Source organism: Mobula hypostoma, chromosome 6 (assembly GCF_963921235.1).
Source record: "Mobula hypostoma chromosome 6, sMobHyp1.1, whole genome shotgun sequence".
NCBI lineage: Eukaryota > Metazoa > Chordata > Chondrichthyes > Myliobatiformes > Myliobatidae > Mobula > Mobula hypostoma.
Window position 1 is genome coordinate 31,838,914 of NC_086102.1, and position 24,808 is coordinate 31,863,721.

At 42.7% G+C, this 24,808-nt stretch overlaps 1 protein-coding gene across 1 annotated transcript; it reads right to left on the bottom strand.

Moving 5' to 3' along the window:
• Window positions 1–1,113: 1,113 nt before the first annotated feature.
• On the bottom strand, window positions 1,114–22,182 carry LOC134347903 (charged multivesicular body protein 2b). Its single transcript, XM_063050500.1, has 6 exons — window positions 21,877–22,182; window positions 13,783–13,874; window positions 13,254–13,448; window positions 6,048–6,150; window positions 2,549–2,655; window positions 1,114–2,425 (listed from the first exon to the last, which is right to left on the bottom strand). The coding sequence occupies exons 1-6, from the start codon at window positions 21,908–21,910 to the stop codon at window positions 2,315–2,317; spliced, it is 642 nt and encodes a 213-aa protein (XP_062906570.1). The 5' UTR covers window positions 21,911–22,182; the 3' UTR covers window positions 1,114–2,314.
• Window positions 22,183–24,808: the final 2,626 nt, after the last annotated feature.

Consider the following 24,808-nt stretch of genomic DNA (forward strand, 5'->3'; position numbering starts at 1 on the left):
ACTTATAATTTTATAATAGCGTCAAAATGTCTGCTATATTGTGGTTTATGAACTCAGCAAAAAAGGTTGCTTCTCTACTTAATTGTACTGAAAGAAAAATAGATTAAAAACTGAAACAGAGATCCAATCTGAAAATCCATGCTGCCAGGAAAGATGTGTTTTGATAAGAAGGCACCTGTATTCTTTTACCAGAAAATAGGTAAACAAAGCTGTTCTGAATAGAATAATAAATATGTAATAAACATACTTTCTTCCATATTTATCTTGTAATTGTACAAAGTTTAAGAATAGTGAAAATGTTAAATTTATGCACCAGATTTTAAAAAACACCATCATGGACAGTTTAAGAATTATTTGAATAAACAACTCATGGTTTAAGTTATATTTACAAAGAAATAAAGAAAAAATGGAACAGGCTCCATTTGTGGCCTGTATCCATTTTTTTAAAATGCATTTACAGGGTGTGAGCATCCTGACAGCTTTATTGCCTCACTCCTAATTGTCTCTTGATGTGACTGGATTGCTACAACATTTGAGTTAAAACATTGCACTGAAATCTGGACTCACTCAAAAAATATACTTTCATGGTGTGGACTTGCTCACAGTAAATAATTTTGTTTATTATTAATCTATGAAGAGGTTTCCATTAATCTAACTGAAGCAAAAAAAATGCCCACAAATAAACACCAGCTCTATTCCAATTTTTTTTAAATTATTAGAACATTAAGGTCACAGAAGTTCTATCTACATTACCGCAGTGCTCATCCAGACCCTTGCATCCAAAAACAAAGTAGGGTAATTATTTAGTTTTAACTTTCTACCTTTTCTTCTTTTCTTTGGAGAAGTTTCTTTCTCCAGTTGAACAGTTTTATTTCATTAATCCAGAGCAAATAGCAATCTTCTGTTTAAAATCAAAGATAAACTGTATACCTATCAATATTCACTTAACATCTACAAAAATCAGTAACATCACAAAGAATGCATTTTCTTCCAACCGCTTAATCTAGGAATCAGAAGTGTTCATCATTAAGACTTACTTCACAAGTAGTTGCTAGTAAAAGTGGCTAGTGAGCGAGGAACATAACTAGATCCTCAAAAAAGAAAATACATTGCTCCTGCAATCACCATTTATTTTCAAAAGTAATGAAAATGTTCAAATCATACTCAAAATACTGCATCAGTACGCACAGATGAAACAGCAATGTGAAAGGTGGAGTAGTTTACTTAACAAGGCCTGTAAAATATTTTAACAGCCACTGCAACATCATTTGACATAAAATGAATTTAAGCATTATCATTCCCACAAGCCTGTGACCAATCCAAACTGCCACTTCTTAAAGTTGTCAGGAGACTTCTTAGTGCACATTACCGCATGCAGATTGCAATTATAGATCTACTATATCTTGGTTATTGCAAAGAGCGTATTTCATGTCCAGGATTAAATGGGCCATTGTTAAACTGTAGAGATTCCCAGTCTCCTACCTACAAAGTGTGATGCTTAAGTCGAAGTAATTTGCCAGTTATGCTGTGCTTTTGAACATACATAGTTAATTTTCCATGCACCTTAGATTATCCTGTGTTTACAGAGATTATCCTGTGTATATGGATCTCTGAATACTTCTTAAGTATGGGTTTACTGTAGGTTACTTTTCTGCTTCCAGTGAACTTGTACCACCAGAAATCTGGATGGACACGAAAGAAATCAAAACTCAACCCGAGTGCTAATCCATGTTGTAAAAATGCAACTTCTGCATAACATCCCAAAATCACCCTTAAAAGTTATATCTTAATAAGACCAGAAGTGTATAATAATTTTCAATGGTTTCAGTTTATATGAAAGCACTCTTAAATATTCCACTGTTTGCCTGCATCATTGTCCACTGAGATGTAAATTTAGATTACACAAGAATATTTGTTAAAACATTATTGCATTTCTTTTCTACCTTATTGGCAACTGTAACTAATGGCTTGTTATGTGAAATGAAGCCACACAATTTAAGTACAGTGTTCTGATGTACATTTCAGTCATACTGTATAAATCACTCGTAATCACACATACATTATTTCCACTCCAGAAATCCTCGAGATGTTTTTTTTAAAAAAAAGCAGCAATGTGTTATTAAGGTAGGCAGGGTGTGTTTTTAGATTATAGACTTAGAAATTAGCATATTGTTAAAGTTATACAAGGATATCCACATTGTTCCCTGCAACTATCCAATGTCCACTTTAAAGTAAATCCAAATTAATTAAAATAAAAGGCAATCCCCAAGGAACAGAAAAAAAAATCCTCTGCTCCTCTTAAAAAGTAGATCAATTAGTCCACTCCTAAAGCCTTCAGCTGCCGTTCAATTTCTTCATCTGAAATAGTAGATTTAGATGTTGAAGCTGTAGGTAGACCTTTGGCTGCTGATGGAGCATTCGCCATCTGTTAGGAAAAATAAATCCAGATTTCACTTACATGCAGTGTACTAGATTTAAAAAAATTAAAAGCTGAATAATGAATAAGTAAATGAAAAAAGATACTAGTGAAAATGAAACAGGTAAATACCTTTCCAGAAATCTCAATTCCTATTTCATCCAACACCTGGTTCACAATGTCTTGGCTTTCTTCTTCATCTCCTGACTCATTAAAAATGTCATCTAACGTATCATTCACTGCAAGAAATCACATGTTCAATTCTATTAAAATTCTCTTGATTATATACAGGAACATTACAATTGAGACTAACTAAAAGAATAAGAATATGACTAGTAACAGATTAGTAATCTGCACTGACATTCACAATATCATGGCTGATATGCTGTATCGACTTCAGCTTCCTCACTTATCCTAGTTCACACAGAACCCACATAGTGCTGTTTTGTTACAATGCAGTTAATCAATTCTCAATTAAAAACTTTTTAAATGACAAACATTCTAAACACTTCAAACTTCTCAACAGCAGCCATTACAATAAACATTCAATTAGCCAACAAGAACCACTCACAGCCAACCACGTATTAGTTCATGCTGTCCCTCCTGCGTGTGTAAACAATCTTGTCCCTCACCAATTTATTCCCTTTTACTCCCCCCCCCCCATCCATAATGGCTGGAAAAAAGCCTGCAACTTCTAGTGAGGGTAGAACATCCAAGATGTCTAGAAAAAGCACTAGCATGGATGTGAAATTGCAAGCAATATGGCGTTTGGAAGCTGTTGCGCGTCAGGCTGATGTTGGTGCCTCTAAAATTGGATACACTGACGATCAGACCAATTACTAAAATAATGCATATAAGATAAAACTGCTGCCACAACAATTCAAAGTTATCATCAATGAAGGCGGCTTATTCAAGGACCCATTTCTTTGAAATAAAAATGGAAAATAGACTAAATATATTGGTGGATAACCAAACACAACAAAACATGCCTCTAAGCCTGCTGATAATAATGGAAAAGGCCAGAAGCATCTTTAAACATATTCAAGATAAAGAAGATACGTCAGTAACATTCACAGCCAGCAGAGGTTGGTTTGATAGATTTAAAGAGTGTAGTAACCTCCATAGTATATGCATCGCTGGTGAAGTGGAAATACCAGCAAGAAACCTCACCAAAAAAAAAATTCCTCAGCACTAGTGGTCACCATGATCACATAAATCATGGGCCAGTTTATTGATAATGACCCTGACTGGGAACAAAGCAATAATACAAAAAAAAAAGCAAGAGGTGTTTTCAATATGATTTCCTGCTACAGAGAACAGTTTCGTGAAAGGAAACGTAAGAAAAGGCAGTCAAATCTCAACGCCTACTTGAAGAAGCCAAAGTTAGAGGTGGACCCACAGCCTGGTCCCTCCTCTAAGAGGCAACCAGCACCTGCTTCCCTCCACTGCTGCTGCAATGTGTCGCTGCTCCACTGATGTACAGGTGAGGCTTATTTGCGTGTTTGTTACCACGAATTACTGTGTATACACAAAATAATATCATTTGTTTCAGGTTTATAGGACAGAAATTTAAAGCATATTACATGCCCTTCGGCCCACAATGTTGTGCTGACCATGTAACCTACTCTAGAAGCTGCCCAGAATTTCCCAAGCACATAGCCCTCGATATTTCTAAGTTCTGTGTACCTAAGAGACTATTGTATCCGCTTCCACCACCGCTGCTGGCAATACATTCCACGCACCCACTACTGTGTGGAAAACCTACACCTGACATCCCGTCGGGTACCTATTTCCAAGCACCTTAAAACTATGTTCCGTTGTGATACCCACTTCAGCCCTGGGAAAAAGCTTCCGGCTATCCAGATGATGAATTCTCCTCATCTTATACACCTCTATCAGGTCATCTCTCATCCTCTGTCACTCAAGGAGAAAAGGCCAAGTACACTCAACCTGTTCTTATAAGGTACGTCCTCTAATCCAGGCAACATCCTTGTAAATCTCCTCTGCACACTTACAGTATCCACATCCTTCCTGTAGTGAGCTGACCAGAACTGAACACAATACTTCCTACAGCTGATGAATGCCAACACACCATACGCCTTCTTAACAACACTGTCAACCTGCGCAGCAGCTTTGAGTGTCCTGTGGAGAGTATTCTAACTGGTTGCATTATCACTTAGTTTGGAAGCTCCAATCATAGCATCGATACAAGCTGCAGAAGATTGTTGACTCAGCAAACTCCATCATAGGCATTAGCCTCCCCATCATTGAGAACTTCTTCAAAAGTGGGTACCGTCAAGAAGGTAGCATCCATCATTAAGGACTCTCACCATTGAGGACATTCCTCTTCTCATTACTACCATCAGGGAGGAGAGACACACACAATGTTTTAGGAACAGCTTTTTCCCCTCCATTAGATTTCTGAACAGTCCAAAAATCCATGAACACCTCCTCTCTATTTTGCTGTCTTTTTGCACTACTTTTAAAACAAAATTCATTGCAACTTAGTTATTTTTAACAGTACTGCTGCCACAAAACAACACATTTCATGAATTGCACAAATTTACATATGTCAGTGATAATAATCGTAATTCTGTTAATATTTAAGGCATTAACTTTTTCTCCCCATTGTTGCAATTATATTTAGGAAACTGTTGCATCATATTACTCAATGCACTCATGGCATTTCCTTTAAAGACATACCGTATACAATTATGCAATTCATAAACATAACTGATTCATCTATATTTATAACACATAATTATCCAACACATCTCACAGATCACTTTCAGCTTATGTTTGTTATTAATCTTGTTCATACAAAGGACTAATCTCCATTTCTAGCTTATCCGTGATTCTACTGCCATCCATAATTCTACCGCTCCTGTCTTCCAGTTCTCATATCTTGCCCGACCTACCCCTTTCACCTCTGCACCACCGTAAAAACGGAACACAGACACCTCTTTTCAGTTCTGAAGACCAATATGATGTTTTCTATAAAAACTGGAAATTTTAATCTTCAACTTTATTTTGCAGACAAGCAAATGAAGAGAAGTTGAAGTCAAAAACTTTGTGGTCAATAGCAGTGATATAGAGGATCATTCAATATTGTGCACTGAAAGTTCATTACTACCAATTATAATAGCAAATTCTTACTGAATTTTAAATATTACTCATTTGGACAAGACCATCTTACCCACTCCTTACTAATACAGAAACATCAAGATTTTAAAATAAGCCCACTTATGAAATTGCAACATGCATTTCAGATGGTACCATATTAAAGGAGGGAATAATTCAATAATCAATGCTTTTAAAAAAAGTTGTTCTCTGTGAAATTGCACCCTCCCCTCCCCCACCCCACATTTTGAGAGCAATATATAAAAAAGATAAAGAGTATAAAATAAATTTCACGAGAAGTTCTCCACCTGTAATTTTTATTGCTTGGAAAGGAAAGACCTCAGGAAGTATTCACATTTCAAATGACCTGCAATGTTTCTACTTAGTCTGTTTATTTTTTATTTTCACCAAGTTGCATTGCTTGGTACAGAAAATCACAAAGCCCAAATAGCAGACAAATATCGTCATATCATTTTTTTGTAAATACAGCCCAACACACGTTAGTACTTACTCATTTCTTCTGTCATTTCCATTTTCATGTTTTCCTTCTGGAAATTTTGCATAGATTGTAAGGTTTTCTGTGGATCCATTTTCTTGTTCACAGCTTGCATTGTCTGAAATACAAAAGATTTTTTCCTTAAAAGAGTAAACATTTACTTCAGTACATGTTAGAATAAAAGTTATTGAAGAGTAAGCATTTCTAAATTGAAAAAAAAACAATCCTTCTGTATTCACTTAAATTACATAGTTTACACTGGGTCTGATTCAAACAAAGTTTACAATTGGTTTCTAAAGCACCATTACTCATATAATAGTCTCCATATAAAATGAAAGTAGTATAATTTTGGGCAAAGATATCCACCAGCAGAAGGTGGCGATGAAAAACCCCAGACATGAAAAAACCATAAACAGGTGCCCACCTTTCCTTTACGATATTGAAGTTGGCTTGAACACATTTTTCTATTAGCAAACTAATTTTTCAAAATTACATAGATAAGACATTAAATGATTAGTATGAAACATAGTATCTTTTTTTCCAAGTGGACCTGAAAGCATTATCATTTTATAGTGAATAGAAATCAAAGTAGATGCAGAGGATGCGCAGTATTATGGGTCTTACATAATTGATAAAGTGGAAATGTATTGTAGCGATGTGCTACACACAGAGCTAGAAACAACGACACGCAGTCTGTAGGTCGCACTCGAGACTCGTTTATTCAAACTTTGCGGCACTGGCTTTTAAGCAGTTCCCCTCCAGCCCTCTCCGGGCAGAAATGACGTCAGAGGTGCATTACAAAAGTCTCTGCCCGTGCGCGGGCTATTTTGTGAGCTGGTTCGCTTGTGTAGAAAGTGGGTCGCCACATAACCCCTCCCCCCCCCCCAGAACCGGCGATACACCCCCAATGTCCACAGTCTGGATCAGTCTCTGTTTGAGCAGTCTGCCTCTGCGCCGCGGTGCCTGAACCACGACCAGCTACGCCAAGCCCACATGGGCCAGTTTGAGTTGGTCCACCGTGAAAACCTCCTCTTTCCCCCCCAATGTCCAGAACATACGTGGACTTGTTGTTACTGATCACCTTGAACAGCCCCTCGTACGGCCACTGTAGCGGTGCACGGTGTGCGCCCCTTCATATGAATACAAACTTACAGTTCTGCAGGTCTTTGGGTACGCAGGTCGGAATCTGTCCGTGCTGTGAAGTCGGTACAGGGGCCAGGTTGCCAAGCCTTTCGCGTAGTCTGTCCAGGACTGCTGCGGGTTCTTCCTCTTGCCCCCTTGAGGCTGGTATGAACTCTCCTGGGACTACCGGGGGTGCGCCGTACACCAGCTCGGCCGATGAGGTGTGCAAATCCTCTTTGGGTGCTGTGCAGATTCCAAGCAGGATCCAGGGAAGCTCGTCCACCCAGTTAGGCCCTTTCAGGCGGGCCATGAGAGCCGACTTTAAGTGACGGTGGAAGCGTTCCACTAGTCCATTCGACTGTGGGTGGTAAGCAGTTGTGTGGTGTGATTGTGTTCCCAACAGGCTGGCCACAGCTGACCGCAGGCTGGAGGTGAACCGGGCGCCTCTGTCGTAGGTAATGTGGGTCGGTATCCCGAAGCGCTCGCAATCGCAGTTTGCAATCAGCGCTCGGGCGCAGGAATCGAAGGTGGTGTCGTTGAGCGGGACTGCCTCTGGCCATCTCGTGAACCGGTCTATCATAGTTAGGAGGTTCTGCGCTCCTCACGACACTGGCAGGGGCTCCACAATAAACACATGAATGTGGTTGAACCTCCGGCGGGTGGGTTCGAACTGCTGCGGCGGAGCCTTGGTGTGCCAGTGCACGTTGGCTGTTTGGCACTGAGTGCACGTTTTGGCACATTCGCTGACCTGTTTGCGAAGTTGCTGGAGACCATCCGGACGGTTGTCCTGATAGATGGGTGTGCCAAGCCGTGTATGGAGTCGAAAACTCGCCGCCGCAAGGCTGCCGGGACGATGGGGCGAGGTTGGCCGGTAGCCACGTCACCAAGGAGGGTTCTCTCACCTGGGCCTACGAGGAAGTCTTGCAGCTGAAAACCCGAGACTGCGGTCCTGTAGCTGGGCATCTCATCGTCTGTCTGCTGCGCCTCCGCCAGTGCTGCATAGTCCACCCCCTGGGACAGGGCCTGGATAGCTGGTCTGGAGAGTGTGTCCACCATGACGTTGTCCTTTCCCGAGACATGCTGGATGTCCGTTATGTACTCGGAGATGTAGGACAGATATCGCTACTGGCGGGCCAACCAGGGATTGGACACCTTCGTGAATGCGAAGGTCAATGGTTTGTGGTCCGTGAACGTGGTGAATGGCCTGCCTTCTAAGAAGTACCTGAAATACCGAATTGCAAGATATAGTGCCAACAGCTCCCGGTCAATGGCACTGTACTTGAGTTTGGGTGGCCGTAGGTGCCTGCTGAAGAACGCCAGGGGTTGCCAGCGCCCCTCGATGAGTTGCTCCAGCACCTCACCAATTGCTGTGTTGGATGCATCCACTGTGAGGGTGGTTGGAACGTCCGTTCTGGGGTGCATCAGCATCGCGGCGTCTGCCAAGGCTTCCTTGGCTTTAACGAAAGCGGCCGCGGCCTCTTCGTCCCAAGTAATGTCCTTGCCTTTACCCGACATCAGGGTGAACAAAGGGCGCATGATACCGGCTGCTGAGGGGAGGAAGCAGTGGTAGCAGTTCACCATACCAACGAACTCCTGCAAGCCTTTGACTGTGTTGGGCCTGGCAAAGTGGCAGATCGCGTCTACCTTGGCGGGCAGAGGTGTTGCCCCGTCTTTGGTAATCCTGTGGCCCAGGAAGTCGATGGTGTCGAGTCTGAACTGACATTTGGCCTGGTTGATTGTGAGGCCAAAATCACTCAGGCGGGAGTAGAGCTGGCGGAGGTGGGACAGATGCTCCTGACGACTACTGCTGGCTATGAGGATGTCGTCCAAATAGATGAACGCAAAGTCCAGGTCGCGTCCCACCGCATCCTTTAGTCGCTGGAATGTCTGTGCGGCATTCTTCAGGCCAAACGGTATTTGGAGGAATTCAAACAGGCCGAACGGGGTGATGAGTGCTGTTTTGGGGATGTCTTCAGGATGCACCAGAATTTGATGGTATCCCCGGACGAGGTCTACTTTGGAAAAGATGCTTGCCCCATGCAGGTTTGCTGCAAAGTCCTGTACGTGCGGCACGGGTAGCAGTCTGGAGTTGTAGCCTCATTCAGTCTGCAGTTGTCGCCTCATGGCCTCCAGCTCCCGGCTGCTTTGGGCACCATGTGTAAGGGGGAGGCCCATGGGCTGTCGGACCCCCGTATGATCCCCAATTCCTCCATCCTCTTGAACTCCTCGTTCGCCAGGCGGAGCTTGTCCGGGGGGAGCCTTTGTGCGCGGGCATGGAGGGGTGGTCCCTGGGTCGGAATGTGGTGCTGTACTCCATGTCTGGGCATGGCTGCCGTGAACTGCGGTGCCAGAACCGATGGAAAGTCCGCCAGGGTTCTGGTGAATTCGTTGTCAGACCGTGTGATGGAGTCCAGGTGTGGGGCCGGCAACTTGGCTTCACCCAGGGAGAATGTCTGGAAAGTCTTGGCATGGACCAGTCTTTTCCCTTGCAAGTTGACCAGCAGGTTGTGGGCTCGCAAGAAGTCCGCCCCCAGGAGGAGTTGGGCCACGGCGGCCAGTGTGAAGTCCCAGGTGAACCAGCTGGCGCCGAACTGTAGCTGCAGTGTGCGGGTGCCGTAAGTCCGAATCGTGCTGCCGTTTGCGGCCCTCAGGGTGGGTCCCGTCGCCGTTACGGGTGTCATACCTGATCTCCGCTCCGGTGTCGACCAAGAAGCGGCGTCCCGACTGCTTGTCCCAGATGTACAGGAGGCTGTCCTGGTGGCCACCGCCGTAGCCATTAGCAGTGGCTGGCCCTGGCGTTTCCCGGGAACTTGCAGGGTGGGCGACAATGGCGGGCTTCTGTGCCCCACCGCTGGTGGTAGAAACACCACTGTTCATTGGCCTCCTCACTCCTTCCTCTGGGTTGCCGGGCCCGGTCTGGCCTGCTGTTGTGCGCGTGGCTTGGTAATCTGTCCGACGGACGCCCCGCTCTCCCTCTTGGCTTTCCACAGCAAGTCTGCCCAGGCCGCCACCTTCCGGGGGTCACTGAAATCTGCGTCAGCCAGCAGCAGATGTATGTCCTTGGGCAGTTGTTCTAGGAACGCCTGCTCAAACATGAGGCAGGGCTTGTGTCCTTCAGCCAGGGCCAGCATCTCGTTCATTAATGCTGACGACGGCCTGTCTCCCAAACCGTCTAGGTGCAGCAAGCGGGCACCTCGCTCGCGCTGAGAGGCCAAAGGTCTCTAAGAGCAGCACTTTGAATGCTGCATATTTGCCTTCTTCAGGAGGTGACTGTATGAAATCCCCAACCCGTGCGGCTCTCTCCTGGTCAAGGGAGCTCACCACGTAATAGTAAAGTGTGGAATCCGAAGATATCTGCCGAATCTGGAACTGGGCTTCTGCTTGGTCAAACCACACGCGTGGTTGCAGCGTCCAGAAAGTTGGCAGTTTTAGCGAAACTACGTGAACAGATGAAGAAGAGTCGATCATCTTTGGTCCAAATCCCGTTTGGACCGTCGGGGTCACCAATGTAGCGATGTGCTACACACAGAGCTAGAAATAATGACACGCAGTCTGTAAGTCACACTCGAGACTCGTTTATTCAAACTTCGTGGCACTGGCTTTTAAGCAGTTCCCTTCCAGCCCTCTCCGGGCAGAAATGACGTCAGAAGTACATTACAAAAGTCTCTCCCCACGCGCAGGCTATTTTGTGAGCCAGTTTGCTTGTGTAGAAAGTAGGTCACCACAGTATCTATATTTTCAGTGAAGAAGGTGCACAGCAAAGCTTAAATTTCCAAAAGCCAGCATTTCTGACTGTTAATAAAAATGTTATTTTTTTTATGCTGTGAGTGTTACTTAAAAACATTTTCCTGACTTTATTACCTCTAGTCAATTCAGTGGTTCCTATACACATAAGACCATCTTCTGATATGTTCTCCACAACCCTGGTTGCCATGTAAAACAAGAGGGTGGATGCTAGGCAGCAAGGGCTACCATGATTCAAGCATGTAATCCTGATCTCATTCACACAGCAAAGCTTAGCTGCCACATGAAGTGTGTCTGACATGGCACAAAAACTGCTGAGAAGATGTTTCTGTTGGATTCATAACACCACCGTGTGTGTCAAAATTCACAATGGTTCAGTATTTGTCAACTTACAAAGCGATCACCAGGAACTTCAGCAGGAAAAGAAATCAGTCTCAATAACCTCGTACCATTCAAGCATCTATTTTAAAAAAACTAATTCAAATGAATATCACTAACCAATCACTCCACCACCTAATTTTTTCAGTCACTGCACAACACACAAATAGAAGCTAAACAAAATAATCATATAAACAAATTAATTATTCTTAAACATTCTCCTAATGTTTGCCCAAGTCCAGTGTCACCCCAATTAACTGCAGCAAAGGTTGTTAAAAGCTACTGACTTCCAGTGGAGAATACTACAAGAAATGTCAGACACTGAATATGGTTGGGTTCATGAAAGTTTGAATTAATTTAACCAACGATTCCAACATGGGAAAGATGGAACCCAAGTGATTGTGCAAAGCCTTGTGCAAACTGATGCTGAAATCCACCATGACATTCAACACAATTTTTTTGACAGACCAATCAAAGCACCATAAATTTCACTGTGCATACTCATCAACCTTACTCAGTCTATTGACTGTTACGTTAACATCTCAAAGCCCTTATCGGAGTCAGCTACAGCAGAACTAGTGCATGACTTCTTGCTCATGAGAGCTGCTCCTTTCCTTGACCCCCTAACCTAGTTGCAAGCCAATTCATTTCTCATCAGACTGTCTATCTTGCTTTATGTTATCCTCTAAATTACACACAATGATGCCATCTGAGCTGGTGGCTGCAAGCATCTCCATCTTCTTGAGCACAAGGACATAAAAGAAATGCAAGATTAGATCATCCAGTACCTCGAGCCTGCTCCTCCGTTCAACAACATCAAGCTCTGCGTCACTTTCCCGTACCATGACTATGTCCCTTGATTCTATTAATAAAGAACTACAAGTCTCTGATTTGAATATATTCAGCTACTACACCTCCACAGCCTTCTAGGATACAGATTTCCAAAGATTTGCTTTCCTCTGGGGAAGGAAATTGTTTCTCATCTCTGTCCTAAAACAGCAATACCTTTTTTTGAGATTGCGATCTCTGGTTCTAGACACACCTGCAAGGAATATTATCTGATGTTAAGGCCGTTAGTAACTTTGTATGTTTCAATGGAACTCCCTCACATTCTTGTAAACTCAAGAGTTTATAGATCCAGTCTGTTTAATCTTTCCTCAAACAACAAACCCATCAACCCAGGTATCAATTTGGTAAACATTCAAAGCACTCTATTTTTCCCTAGGTAGAGAGAACAGGCCTATACACAGTTTCACCAGGGCTCTATATAATTAGAGAATAAAACACAACCTGTGTATTCAAATTCTTCTGCAATAAAGGCCAACACTCCATTAACCTTTCTAATTGCTTATTCTACCTGCAGGTTAATAACCCAGCAAGAGAACTAAATACAAGGATATTGACAGCATTAATGGTTTCATCCGGGTCACTGGCTACAGCCTCAGCTAAAAACATACCAATTCTCTCAATTCCAGAAAAATAACATCTTCACATCAACCTGTTTCCGACTGAATTCAGGACGACTTAAAAAGCATTCCAGCCACAGGGAGATACAACACAGCAGACTTTCAAGCACCCAAAGAAAACTCGTGTTCACAAAGACAATATGCAAACTCACACAGTATCAGAGATCAGCATCTGTCACAGATCACCAGAACAGTTAAAGCAGCAACTGCTCTTGTTCCACTATTAGCACCAAAGATTGCAAGGCAAAAAAAATGAACCCCATTGCAAGTGGACAATGGCAAATATCAATATCCATTCTAATAGGACAAGGGTGCATTACTCAATTCTGATAAATGTTAACCTCAACCGATAAAAATCAGCAAACTTGCAACTACTGTACTCATTAAAATCCAACAATGGGCAATATATTACATTTAGTTAAATCACAGTCTTCCCAGGAATATCAATAAGCAAATTAATTATACTTTTATCACTGTTGAAGATGTTACTTGTATATACTTTTAAATATACCTTTGTTGTAGTAGCCATGGCACCAGCCATCTTCATCTGTGAGTTCATTAGTTTTGTCTGAGTGGACATAGAAGTGACCTTCGAACTCACAGCATACGTACGGGTCTTCTGCTTCCGCAGTTGCACAAGTTGCTTTGCAAGAATCTTACAGGCATCTTTATTGCCAGCCTTGGCCATTTTCTTAATCTCCATTTCCTAAATAAATTCAAATAAATATTAATAAACTGACATAAAAAAAGAAATCTAAAACTAAAACATGTTGCAAATATACAATTGCTTTATTAGCAACTGTAAATTAAGAATTGGACTATCCATTATATACAAATACCTTAACAGGTCACAGTCTAGAAACATCAAGCATTTACCAAATGGTTAAATCTGGCTACTTCTCTCAAGATTCAATCTCTGAGAAAGCGTCAAAAATTTCAGGCTTAGCCACACCAATATTTATACTGATGTAGAGGAATGCTAGATGTCTACTGTCACATTTGACCTTGAATTTTTATCAAGGTGATTCCAATCTACTTACCAGCTGTTTTTCTTGTTTCTCCAAACCTGCTCTATCTCTGGCTATAGATCTTTGAGTACCCCTCAGCTCTCGATTCTGTTCCTTTATTACATCTGTAAGGAAATTGAGAATTTTTAAAAATAGCACAGTTATCAATGTTGTTTCATCTCAGATAAAATCAACAATTAGTCATTTGCTAACATCTATTATGATTAGATAGTGCAACTCATCCCTGTAAATTGCTTCACCATTTTTGAAAAGGAAAGAAATCAGCACTTGAAATTCATTCATTTTCATTCTCTCTCTCTCTCTCTCTCTCGAAGAAAGATGAGATCGCTGATCCTTAAAGAAGAAAACACTTGGGAGCACTGTGTACAACTCTGTCACTATACTACAAGAAAGATGAGGTAGCAACAGAGGGAGTACAGAATGGATTCAGCAAGATGTCTGGAATGATGGGCTATATTTATTCTCATTGGAATGCAGGTTGTTAAGGGATAGAGGTTTAAAAATGATGAGGGGCATAGACTACCAGTGTCAATTTTCCAGGACAGGAAGCCTCACGTTAGAGGACACAGGTTTAAGGCAAGGAAGGAGAAATTTAAAGGAAATCTAAGGGATTAAGTTTTTTTCCCCGCAAAAAAAGTGGTGGCTTAATAGAACAATATACCAGAGGGGTAAGAGAGGCAGATACAAAGTGTAAAAAAGCACTTGGATGGGTACTTAAAGAGAAAAGGAATAGATGTACACAGGCCTAATGTAGGCAAATAGTACTAGTGTAGATGCAGACCTAAAAAGGCCCAATGTTGGTGCTGTATGATCCCACGACTCCACATGGTGATAAAATTAAATTCTAAAGCCAGTCAGGTAGCCAATACTCTAGATTACTATAAACAATCATCCATCCACTTTGACTCATTAAGAAAGTTACAGTTCTAATGACCCAATACCCTAAGAGATGGACTGAGGTTAAGAAGCCAAATTGATAGCTGCCACAGCTACAACATTTCTAACTGGCTGAATTTCAGCAGTACTTCTGTACATTTCTTTACAGTTCACAACTCTGAAAGGTCACAACCAATATTCAATCTGTGCACATCCTTGTTAAATTGAATGCATATTTAGTCTGAAAATTTTAGGTTCAAGTTCGACGATTTAGCTATTTTCCAATAGTGTTGTTGGGACTCTTAACCACAAATCATACTCGAGCAAAAAAAGTCAGTAATTAATTTGATATACCTCATGCTGGAGTGCTGTAATCAGTGGTCCAATCTCCTGATATTCTCAATTACTACATATAAAATAATTAAGTCATGTGCAAGTGACTAAACCCAGAATGAGTCACCTCTCAACAACACACTAAATGTCATCATGAATGATTCATGAAATTCTTCTTTAAAACAAAGATCTAAACTCATTATTCCAATGAAGAGCACGACTTCTATGATAGGATTTATTAACATTGTTTTAACAATTGATTTTCAGGATCTGGCAAAGCAGGCATTAAATTGCCCATCCCTGGTCCTCTGAATTTGGTGGCTGCAAGCTGCTTCTTGAGCTGCTGCAGTTCTTCTCACGAAGGTACCTCCACAGTCCCTTTGGGAATGGAGTTTCAGCACAAAAGCAATGAAGAACCAGTAGATATTTCTCAGTCAAGACGGTATGAAACTAGGAGGAGAACTTGCAGGTGGTGATGTGCCCAAGCACACACTGCCCTTGTCATTCTTGGTGGTAGGATCTGTAGTTCTTTATATTTTATACTTCATACTTTATTGTCGCCAAACAATTGGTACTAGAACGTACAATCATGACAGCGATTTGATTCTGCGCTTCACACTCCCTGGATTACAAATATTAAATACTAAAAATAGTAAAAATTAGTAAGTATTAAAAATTTAAATTATAAATCATAAATAGAAAATAGAAAAATGGAAAGTAAGGTAGTGCAAAAAAACCGAGAGGCAGGTCCGGATATTGGAGGGTATGGCTCAGATCTGGGTCAGGATCCGTTCAGCAGTCTTATCACAGTTGGAAAGAAGCTGTTCCCAAATCTGGCCGTACGAGTCTTCAAGCTCCTGAGCCTTCTCCCAGAGGGAAGAGGGCTGGGTGGGTCGTGTCCTTGATTATCCTGGCAGCACTGCTCCGACAGCATGCGGTGTAAAGTGAGTCCACGGACGGAAGTTTGGTTTGTGTGATGTGCTGCACCATGTTCACAATCTCCTGCAACTTCTTTCGGTCTTGGACAGGACAGCTTCCATACCAGGTTGTGATGCACTCCAGAAGAATACTTTCTACGGTGCATCTATAAAAATTAGTTAGGGTTTTAGGGGACAGGCCAAATTTCTTTAGTTTTCTCAGAAAGTAAAGGCACTGTTGGGCCTTCTTGGCAGTGAACTCTGCTTGGTTGGACCAAGTCAGGTCATTTGTGATATTGACCCCAAGGAACTTAAAGCTTTTGACCTGTTCCACTTGCGCACCACCAATGTAAATTGGGTCGTGCGATCCGCAACACCTTCTGAAGTCAACAAGCAATTCCTTCGTCTTGCTGACGTTGAGAAAGAAGTTGGAAAGAAGCTGTTCCCAAATCTGGCCGTACGAGTCTTCAAGCTCCTGAGCCTTCTCCCAGAGGGAAGAGGGACGAAAAGTGTGTTGGCTGGGTGGGTCGTGTCCTTGATTATCCTGGCAGCACTGCTCCGACAGCGTGCGGTGTAAAGTGAGTATTGTATTAAAGGTTATTGTCTTCGCAACATGCCACCAAGTTCTTAATTTCCTCTCTGTACTCAAACTCATCATTACCCAAGATACGACCTACAATTGTTGTGTCATCAGCAAACTTGTGTATTGGGTTTGATGGAAACTTGGATACACAATCATGGGTGTACAGTGAGTACAGCAGGGGGCTGAGTACACAGCCTTGTGGGGCACCAGTGCTCAGAGTGATTATAGAGGAGAGCTTGTCCCCTATTTTTACAGCCTGGGTCCTGTCTGTGAGGAAGTTGAAGATCCAGCTGCAGATCTGAGTGCTAAGGCCCAGGTTCCAGAGCTTAGGAATCAGTTTATTTGGAATGATTGTATTAAAGGAGCCTTACGTATGCGTCTTTATTCTCCAGGTGTTCTGAGGAATGTAGGGCCAGAGAGATGGCATCTGCCGTTGACCTGTTGCTCCGGTAGGTGAATTGCAAAGCATCGAGGTTGACCAGTAGGTTGTGGTTGATGTGTGCCATAACCAATCTCTCCAAGCACTTCATAGCAATTGATGTCAGAGCCACAGGTCGATAGTCATTCAGGCATGCCACCTTGCTCTTCTTCAGCACTGGGATTATCGTTGCCTTCTTAAAACACAAGGGGATCTTAGACTGAAGCAAGGAGCAGCTGAAGTTGTCAGCAAACACTCCAGCTAACTCGCTTAGACAGACCCGGAGAACCCGTCCTGGGACGCCATCTGGGCCCGTCGCCTTCCTTGGATTTATCTTTAGGAAGGCCCTTCTAACGTCCTCCTCGGTGACGATGAATCTCGATGCCACCAGGTCCGTTTCATCCAGAGGGAGCAGGACTCTCTTCTGTTCGAATCTTGGGTAGAATACATTAAGTTCGTCAGGAAGAGAAGCGCCACAGTTATTGATATTCCCAGCCTTTTCTTTGCGTCCAGTGATCTCATTTAGACCCTGCCATAGTCTACTGGCATCCCTTTGCTTAGCCTGGGCTTCCAACTTGGCTCGATATTGCCCCTTGGCGCCCTGAATGGCTTTCCGGAGTTCACGCCTGGATTCCGTGTAGCGACTGGTAACCCCGGACCTAAAAGCCGCAGCTCTAGCCTTTAAAAGGGACTTGACCTCATAATTCATCCAAGGTTTCCGGTTAGGGAATACCCAGATCGTCTTGAGAGACACACAGTCCTCCATGCATTTCCAAATAAAGTCCGTGACAGCTGAGGCATACTCATCGAGGTTAGCTGCCCAGTCCTTGAATACTAACCAGTCCACTGATTCAAAGTAGTGACGCAGGACCTCATCCGTTTCCTCCGTCCAACGCAACACTACTTTTGACACCGTGACCTCCCACTTCAGTTTCTGTTTGTAAGCCGGAAGGAGGAGTACGGCCTGAAGGTCCGATTTTCCGAAGTGAGGTCGTGGGACAGAACGGTAGGCATTCTTGACTGCTGTGTAGCAGTGGTCAAGTATACTCGGGCCTCTAGTGGGGCAGGAGACATGTTGGTATAACTTTGGCAGCACCTTTCTGAGGTTGACCTGGTTAAAGTCCCCAGCTGTAATGAGCAAAGCCTCCGGATACCTGGTCTCAAGTTCACTGATGTTGGCATACAGTATGTTCAGAGCACACTCCACATCCGCCTTGGGGGGGGGGGGGGCGGGATGTAGACCACTGTCAGTATGACTGAGGTGAATTCCCGTGGCAGATAGTAGGGACAACACTTCACCGACAGGTGTTCCAGGTCCGGGCTGCAGGAGCTTGTCAGTGCCACTGTGTCCGAGCACCATGCAGTGTTGATCAGTAGGCAGCCATCACCTCCGCTCGTCTTGCCCGAAGACACCGTACGGTCCATCCGATGGATCGAAAAACCCTCTGGTCCGATGGTACAGTCGGGGGTGGCAGGGGAGAGCCAGGTCTCAGTGAAACAGAATACACAGCAGTTCTGCATCTCCCTGAAGTAAGTGAGTCTCCCTTTGAGATCATCCACCTTGTTCTCTATGGCTTGCACATTAGCTTGTAGGATGGTGGGCATAGGGACCCTGAAGCCCCTCAGTTCTGAGGAGATGCTGTCAGAGAAGTCTGTGCAAACAATCAGTGTATTTTGTAAATGGTGCAAATCTATTGCCAACTGAGCACCAGTGATGGGACTCATAAACGTGCAGGCTGTTAATAGGTTCCCAATCAAGTGGGGTGCCTTGTCCTGGATGATACTGAACTAACTCATCTAAGGAGGTGGAGAGCGTTTCATGCTCCTGATGCATTTTGTGGATGGTGGATAGGCCTTGGGCTGTTAAGTGTAAGACACTGCAGGATACACAGCCTCTTATCTGCTCTTGTACTCATTACTGATATGGCTGATGCAGTTGAGTTAATGAGAATCTTCAAGGTATTGATGGAGGAGGATTTGGCAATGGTATTGCCATTTTATAGAGTGTTGGACTCTCTTGTTTGAGCTGATCATTACCTGGTACTTGTTAACTGCAAATGTTATTCACTGTAGGAGCCATCTACTTTCTGCCAGTCTGTACTGTATTTTGTGTTGCACGTTTTATTATGGGTAATCTATCACATGGGTTGGGGCATGGTAGAGGTGAATAAGTGTAGAATATTCATGTTTTGTCTTAACTTTAATCTAGTTAGAGCTAGGGAGTAGACCGGGAAGGGGGGTAGGGATATCTTTTGTTGACTGCTTAAGAACTGTTAAAATACACATACGATCACTTACTTTGCTACAGCTTAAGATCGCTACAGCTTATTTTGTTATATCATTAGTTTTAGTTTTCTATTGTTACAAGATTATTAAGAAAACAGCAAAGATGAACAAAGGTTCAATCGTACTCTTTCGAACTCTGGAAATTCATTATTTGGAGCAGGTCATACAGTGTCAATCCGCATGCTTAGTCTCTGAGCAGTTTTAATTTGATTTCAAGTAACTGCTACATTTATATTTATCAATCCATTTCTATTGCTGTCTCAACCTTGACACTATCCACTGAGATCCCTTTAATGCTCCTCAATTTCAGTTTTACCAGGGTGTCAAAATGTCAAACCCAGTCACGATATCAACGGTAATCACATTCACCTCATTTCTGAAATTCTGCACTTCAGCCCATATTTGGACTAAGGCAGTTAGGAGGTCTGGAGTAAAACAATGCAAGTGAAACCCAAACTTGCTGAGAAGGTTATTGGTGAATTAAGTGCAATGATAATTCTGTTGATGAAAGCCTCCATCATTTTGTTGATGAAGGGTCAATAATTAGCCAGATTGGATTTGTCCTGACTTTTGTAAATAGCTCATAACCTGGCAACCTTCCACACTTCTGTATTGCAGCTGTACTGGAAGCGCTTAGCTAAAGGCATAACTGTACCACAGCTGGGATGTTCTCCAATCTCAGTCTTCTTGTGGAAGGGTATGGAAGTTGCCCAAAGGAAGTCAATTTAAATCATTCAACATTTCAGCTGAACCAAAGTATCAGCCTTTTCTTTAGCACTTTTTTGTTGAATCACATGATCGTTAAGGATGGGAATGTCCTTAGCACCTCCTTCTTCTGTTAGCTGTTCAAATACCCATTGTCATTCACAACTAGATTTTGGTAGGCCTGCAGGGCTTTAGTGCAATTGGTTGACTGAACATCACTTAACTCTGCTACACCTGGACTGGACATACTTCATTTTGAAGGTTCAAATTTTTAAAAAAAAACACACCTCAGAATAAGTGCACTTCCAAGTAATTTTCTGATGATTCCCCTTTATTCATGAGCTCTACTCTTAAAGCGATTAACATCAATTTAAACAAGTACCTGCTCATCCTGACCATAAATAATTGAAGTACCAAAGGGGAGAAATCTTGCTCCAATTCTATAGGGTCCTGAAGGAGATCGTATCAGGAAATACATTTGGTTCTGATACAAAAGACCCCGAGCAATCTTCAGTCAATAGATCACACTCCGCAGTCCTACCAAAATCTTATTGCAAATAATGGTGGGTAGTTAAACAGCTAACAGAAGGAGGTGGTAATAAAGAGCATTTCCACATTCTGTACAGGTCTCAACACTTTATCCAGGCGTTGAGTGCATATAGCTATGAATCATCGAGCTGATTGCTAGAGAGATGAATGGTCACAGACCTAAAACTCTCTTGAGTTTAGAAGAATAAGATTTTATTAAAACATACAAAATGCAAGTGGAGCTTGACAGTGTTGGTATGGAGTTGCTGTTTCACTGGTTGGTTCCAGAGCTAGTGGTCAAGATCTCAAAAAAGAGGCTGGCCATTCAGGACAGAAGTCATTTTATCACCAGAGGGTGGTGCATCTTTGGAACCAGCTACCCCACAGGGCTGTGGAGGCTGAGCATATTCAAAATCAAGATTAGTGGACCTTTAGATCTAAATGGAATTAAGGAACATGGTGCCAAACTGGAACTGTAGTGTTGAGGAAGAAGATCATCCATGATATCATGGAACAGCTCTGTATATCTAGGAAGCCAAAAGGATTCATCTCATGTTATAAATAAGACAACTGGGAACAAAGTAATGAATGAGCAAACCCTTAGGTACAATCAAGAGCAGTAAAAAGAAAAAGAAAAATAGACTGCTGTAAATGCAAAATAAAAACAAGATGCATTTGGCTGGTAGGCAGCATCTGTTGGTAGAGAAACAGTTGATATTTAAATGGAAGAGCAACGAACTTCAGCTAATGAAGGGTCTTTGACCTAAAACGTAACAGTTTCTCTTTCCACATATACTGCTTGATCCAAGTCCCCCCCCCCCCCCCCCCGGTGTTTTCAGCTTTTAATACAAGATACAAAAAGTTTTTGGCCTAGGGCGAGTCAATGGGAGCTAAACGATTAGAAAAGGTGTGAATTGGGAATTATAAAATCAAGGGAGGTGAAACAAGTAGAACATTGTAAAACTGTAAAGACTGACTAAAAGGAGAATAACACGGGAACTTTTACAGCAAACTAAATGACCTGCATATATAATTCATTCTCGAATCTTCAGTGATTCAATCTTACGAAACTGTCCTGTCATTAATACCTTACTCCCAGCAGGAGGAGGCATATGTCCCAGAGCTTTTAATAAAAGTTTCTTCACTTTTAGCTTTCCGATGGACATCAATGAAATTCACTACCACAACTCCAGTGTTTCAATTACTGAGAATATGTTAACAATCTTTTGTTTAAGGCGTAGAAAGACGCGCAGTTCTATAGAGCTACTCTTGACCCATTCAAAAGATTGTTTGTTAGATAATGAAGTACCTTCTTAAAATTACCACCTCACCACTTCGTTTAACCACATCCCAGCCGGGCCTATGATCAGATCCATCCTGAATATCGGGCTGTATGTGGCTCGGGCCAGGCCGGTGGGGCAATATGTTACACCGCTTAAAAGGACGTCACCGCTGCTCACCTTCCACCGTCTTCCTCTTCGCAAACAGCGACATGTTCCCTCTCCGCTCAGGCCTCCGTCACCGTGGAAACGACGAGCTTGGACCCAGCAGCCGGCCCCTCTTCCACTTCAGGCCTCACCCGTGGCCTTAGCAGTGTTGCTGCAGTCTCAGCAGCGGCTAGCTAGCCGGCCTAGCAAGGTTTATGCTCGTTTGTTTGTTTTTTAACGCTTCTCTCCTTCCTGTTTCCGCTCCTTTATTTCTTTTTCTCCTTCCTGAATTCCCAGTTTCCCCATAACCAGTTTGGTCACCGCCTACAGCCACGCCCCCTGGGCCTGGGAGGACGCTAATACAGTCAGCCCCCTCTTGTACGCTCACTCTCCGGGAGCCGCATTACCCCGCCCCCTGGCGGTTGGGAAGACACCAGCGAATCCCATGACCGATGTTAGCGAGTCGCGTAACTGCTTCCCTGGGCGATGTGAGGTCAGGGTGGACCAGAGTAGGTTGCACCCAAATCAAATGCAGCTTTGGTTATTGCGCAATGTTTACCTTGAATATTTTATGAAAAAAACAACAAAATACCAATGGTTCATTTTTATCTCTTATTCCGTATGCTTGATCGCTAAATTAGGTAAATAAACCTAAAATGGTAGTTGCTAGAATCAATTTCAGGCTTTTAAGAGTGTTACTTTCGGTGGAACTTTCTGTGTTGTTACTGATGTTTCTAGTAATGTTGAATGAAATACAGGCCATTGCAAGCAGGAAAGCTTTCACTTAAACCTTCCTACATGCACATTCAATAAGTGGTTGGGTATCAAATTTTGTTTGGTAATATTCTTAAGGAATAACTGAATGTTAATCCTAAAGACAAAACATGAACCACATTATCTCATCTTTATAACGTAGTTTTCCCTTCACTTTGAAACCACTAATTTATTTGCTCAGGAGTGGTGGGTTGGAGATATGTCTTTACCAAAGGAGGTGTAAGGTGCTCTTCCCATCCACTGTCCGGCATGTAACCCTTTGGCAAGGTGTAGTATCTGGTTAGTTCCCCCCCCCCCACCTGATCAGGGTCAGGTGAAGCCATGGGAGCAGGTGATGGATGGTCATATGAGCACAAGTCCTGGTTATATGACCACTGATGCCAGGCAGACAATCTCTGAAGAGTATTGATAATGGCTGGGGTTACCCGAATGTAAAAACACAGCCCAAAAGAAGACAATGGTAAACCACTTCTGTAGGAAAATTTGCCAAGAACAATCATGGTCATAGAAAGACTATGATCGCCCATGTCGTATGATATGGCACATAACGAATGAATTTACTCGCTCAGGTGATCATTCAAAACTGTTCTTTGACAGTAATGACTGAGGCTGAAAGAGGGGTGAGATGAGATTTAATGTAAGGTCACAAGGATTATTCTGGAATCTCTTGAATAATAAGACGAACGAATAGAGAGGAAAAATAAGGTCATACTTTTAAAATGTTTTCTCTGATCTTTTCTGTAAGTTTTAAAAACACTACAAATTGGAAAAAATGACAGGATTGGATAGGACAGTTGACTAGAGAATGTGATGAAACATTCAGTAAATATTTTAACTACAGTTGGCTGCCCAGGCATCAGATCCTTCTGAAATTCCCAGTGGTCTAATTTTTGGCACTTTGTTTACAGCGTTTCTGCAGCTACCAATCTTCTGAATCACATCCTTGCTTTCCCTTTGCCTTTGTCCTTTTTAAGACATTACACTTTCTTATCCCAGTCACATCCCCCGTACATACTACAGTATTGTGCAAAGGTCTTAGGAACACATACGGTATATATTAGCTAGGGTGCCTAAGACTTTTGCACAGTACTGTATTTGTCAATATGGAGTGGAAGGAGAGTCTGGAAATCTAGCGGGAGCAAAGGATGTTGGGAATGGTGAGGATGGAGCACCGCGGGTGGGGTGTGGGACAGGTGGCAGAGGAGGAGTGCCAGAAGCGAGGGTGGCACAGGTGCAGACACGCCCAGCCCTGAGATGCCAGGCAGTGTCACTTGATTCCAAACAATTGGTTCACTGATCATTACAGAATGTCTCTCTGGTGCTTCCTGCTCCCTTCCCCTTTTCCAAACTATGATTCCCCTCTCCCTGCCCCCTTCTCACTCTCATTCACAACAGAGACCCATATCAGAGTCAGGTTTTTCTCACTCACATATGTCATGATTTTTTTTTGCAGCAGTACAGTGCAATACATAAAACTGTTACACTACTATGCAAAAGTATTAGACTCCCTAACTATACAAATGTGTCTAAGACCTTTTCCAATACTGTACATGTCAGATAAGTGCTTTCGCTGTTTAACTTCATGCATACCTTGATTATGCGATCCCAGCTCTTATCTACCAAAACAAATACTATTCAAAGGTCATCTTCTCCACTACAGACCACCTTTTTAAACTTCCCTACTCTAACCTCCAGTAACAAATGTGAGTTCATTGGCTTCCTCTCCAATAGTATTTGTTCATGAGTCTTTTTCCTCCTTCCATTGAACCACAAAGCCAAACCTTCTCATAAATATTTGTCCATTGATTGCCTCTATCTCTAGTTCCTCTCCTATTTCCCTCATTGGTGAAACCTCATCCCCAGCTTATTCAACTATATTCCCACCAACTGCTGATGACCGGACTTCCTTTCCCAGACTCTACTTTCGTTAATATTGTTGATAATGCTGCGTTCCCTCCCTAAACATGTATCTCTACCATTCCCATTCTATTTACAGCTGCACAGATCAACCATTGCTTCAAGCTGGAATTTTTTACACAGCTTGAAAGCTGCACCTATTCATTATGTGGCTTAATGTTACATAAGTTTGATGAAGTTCAACTGAGCATTTGAGGACATTTGGTAATATTTAAGATTTGGCAAGATTATATGTTAAATTTAAATTATTAATGTCTGACAGTAGGCACCAAAG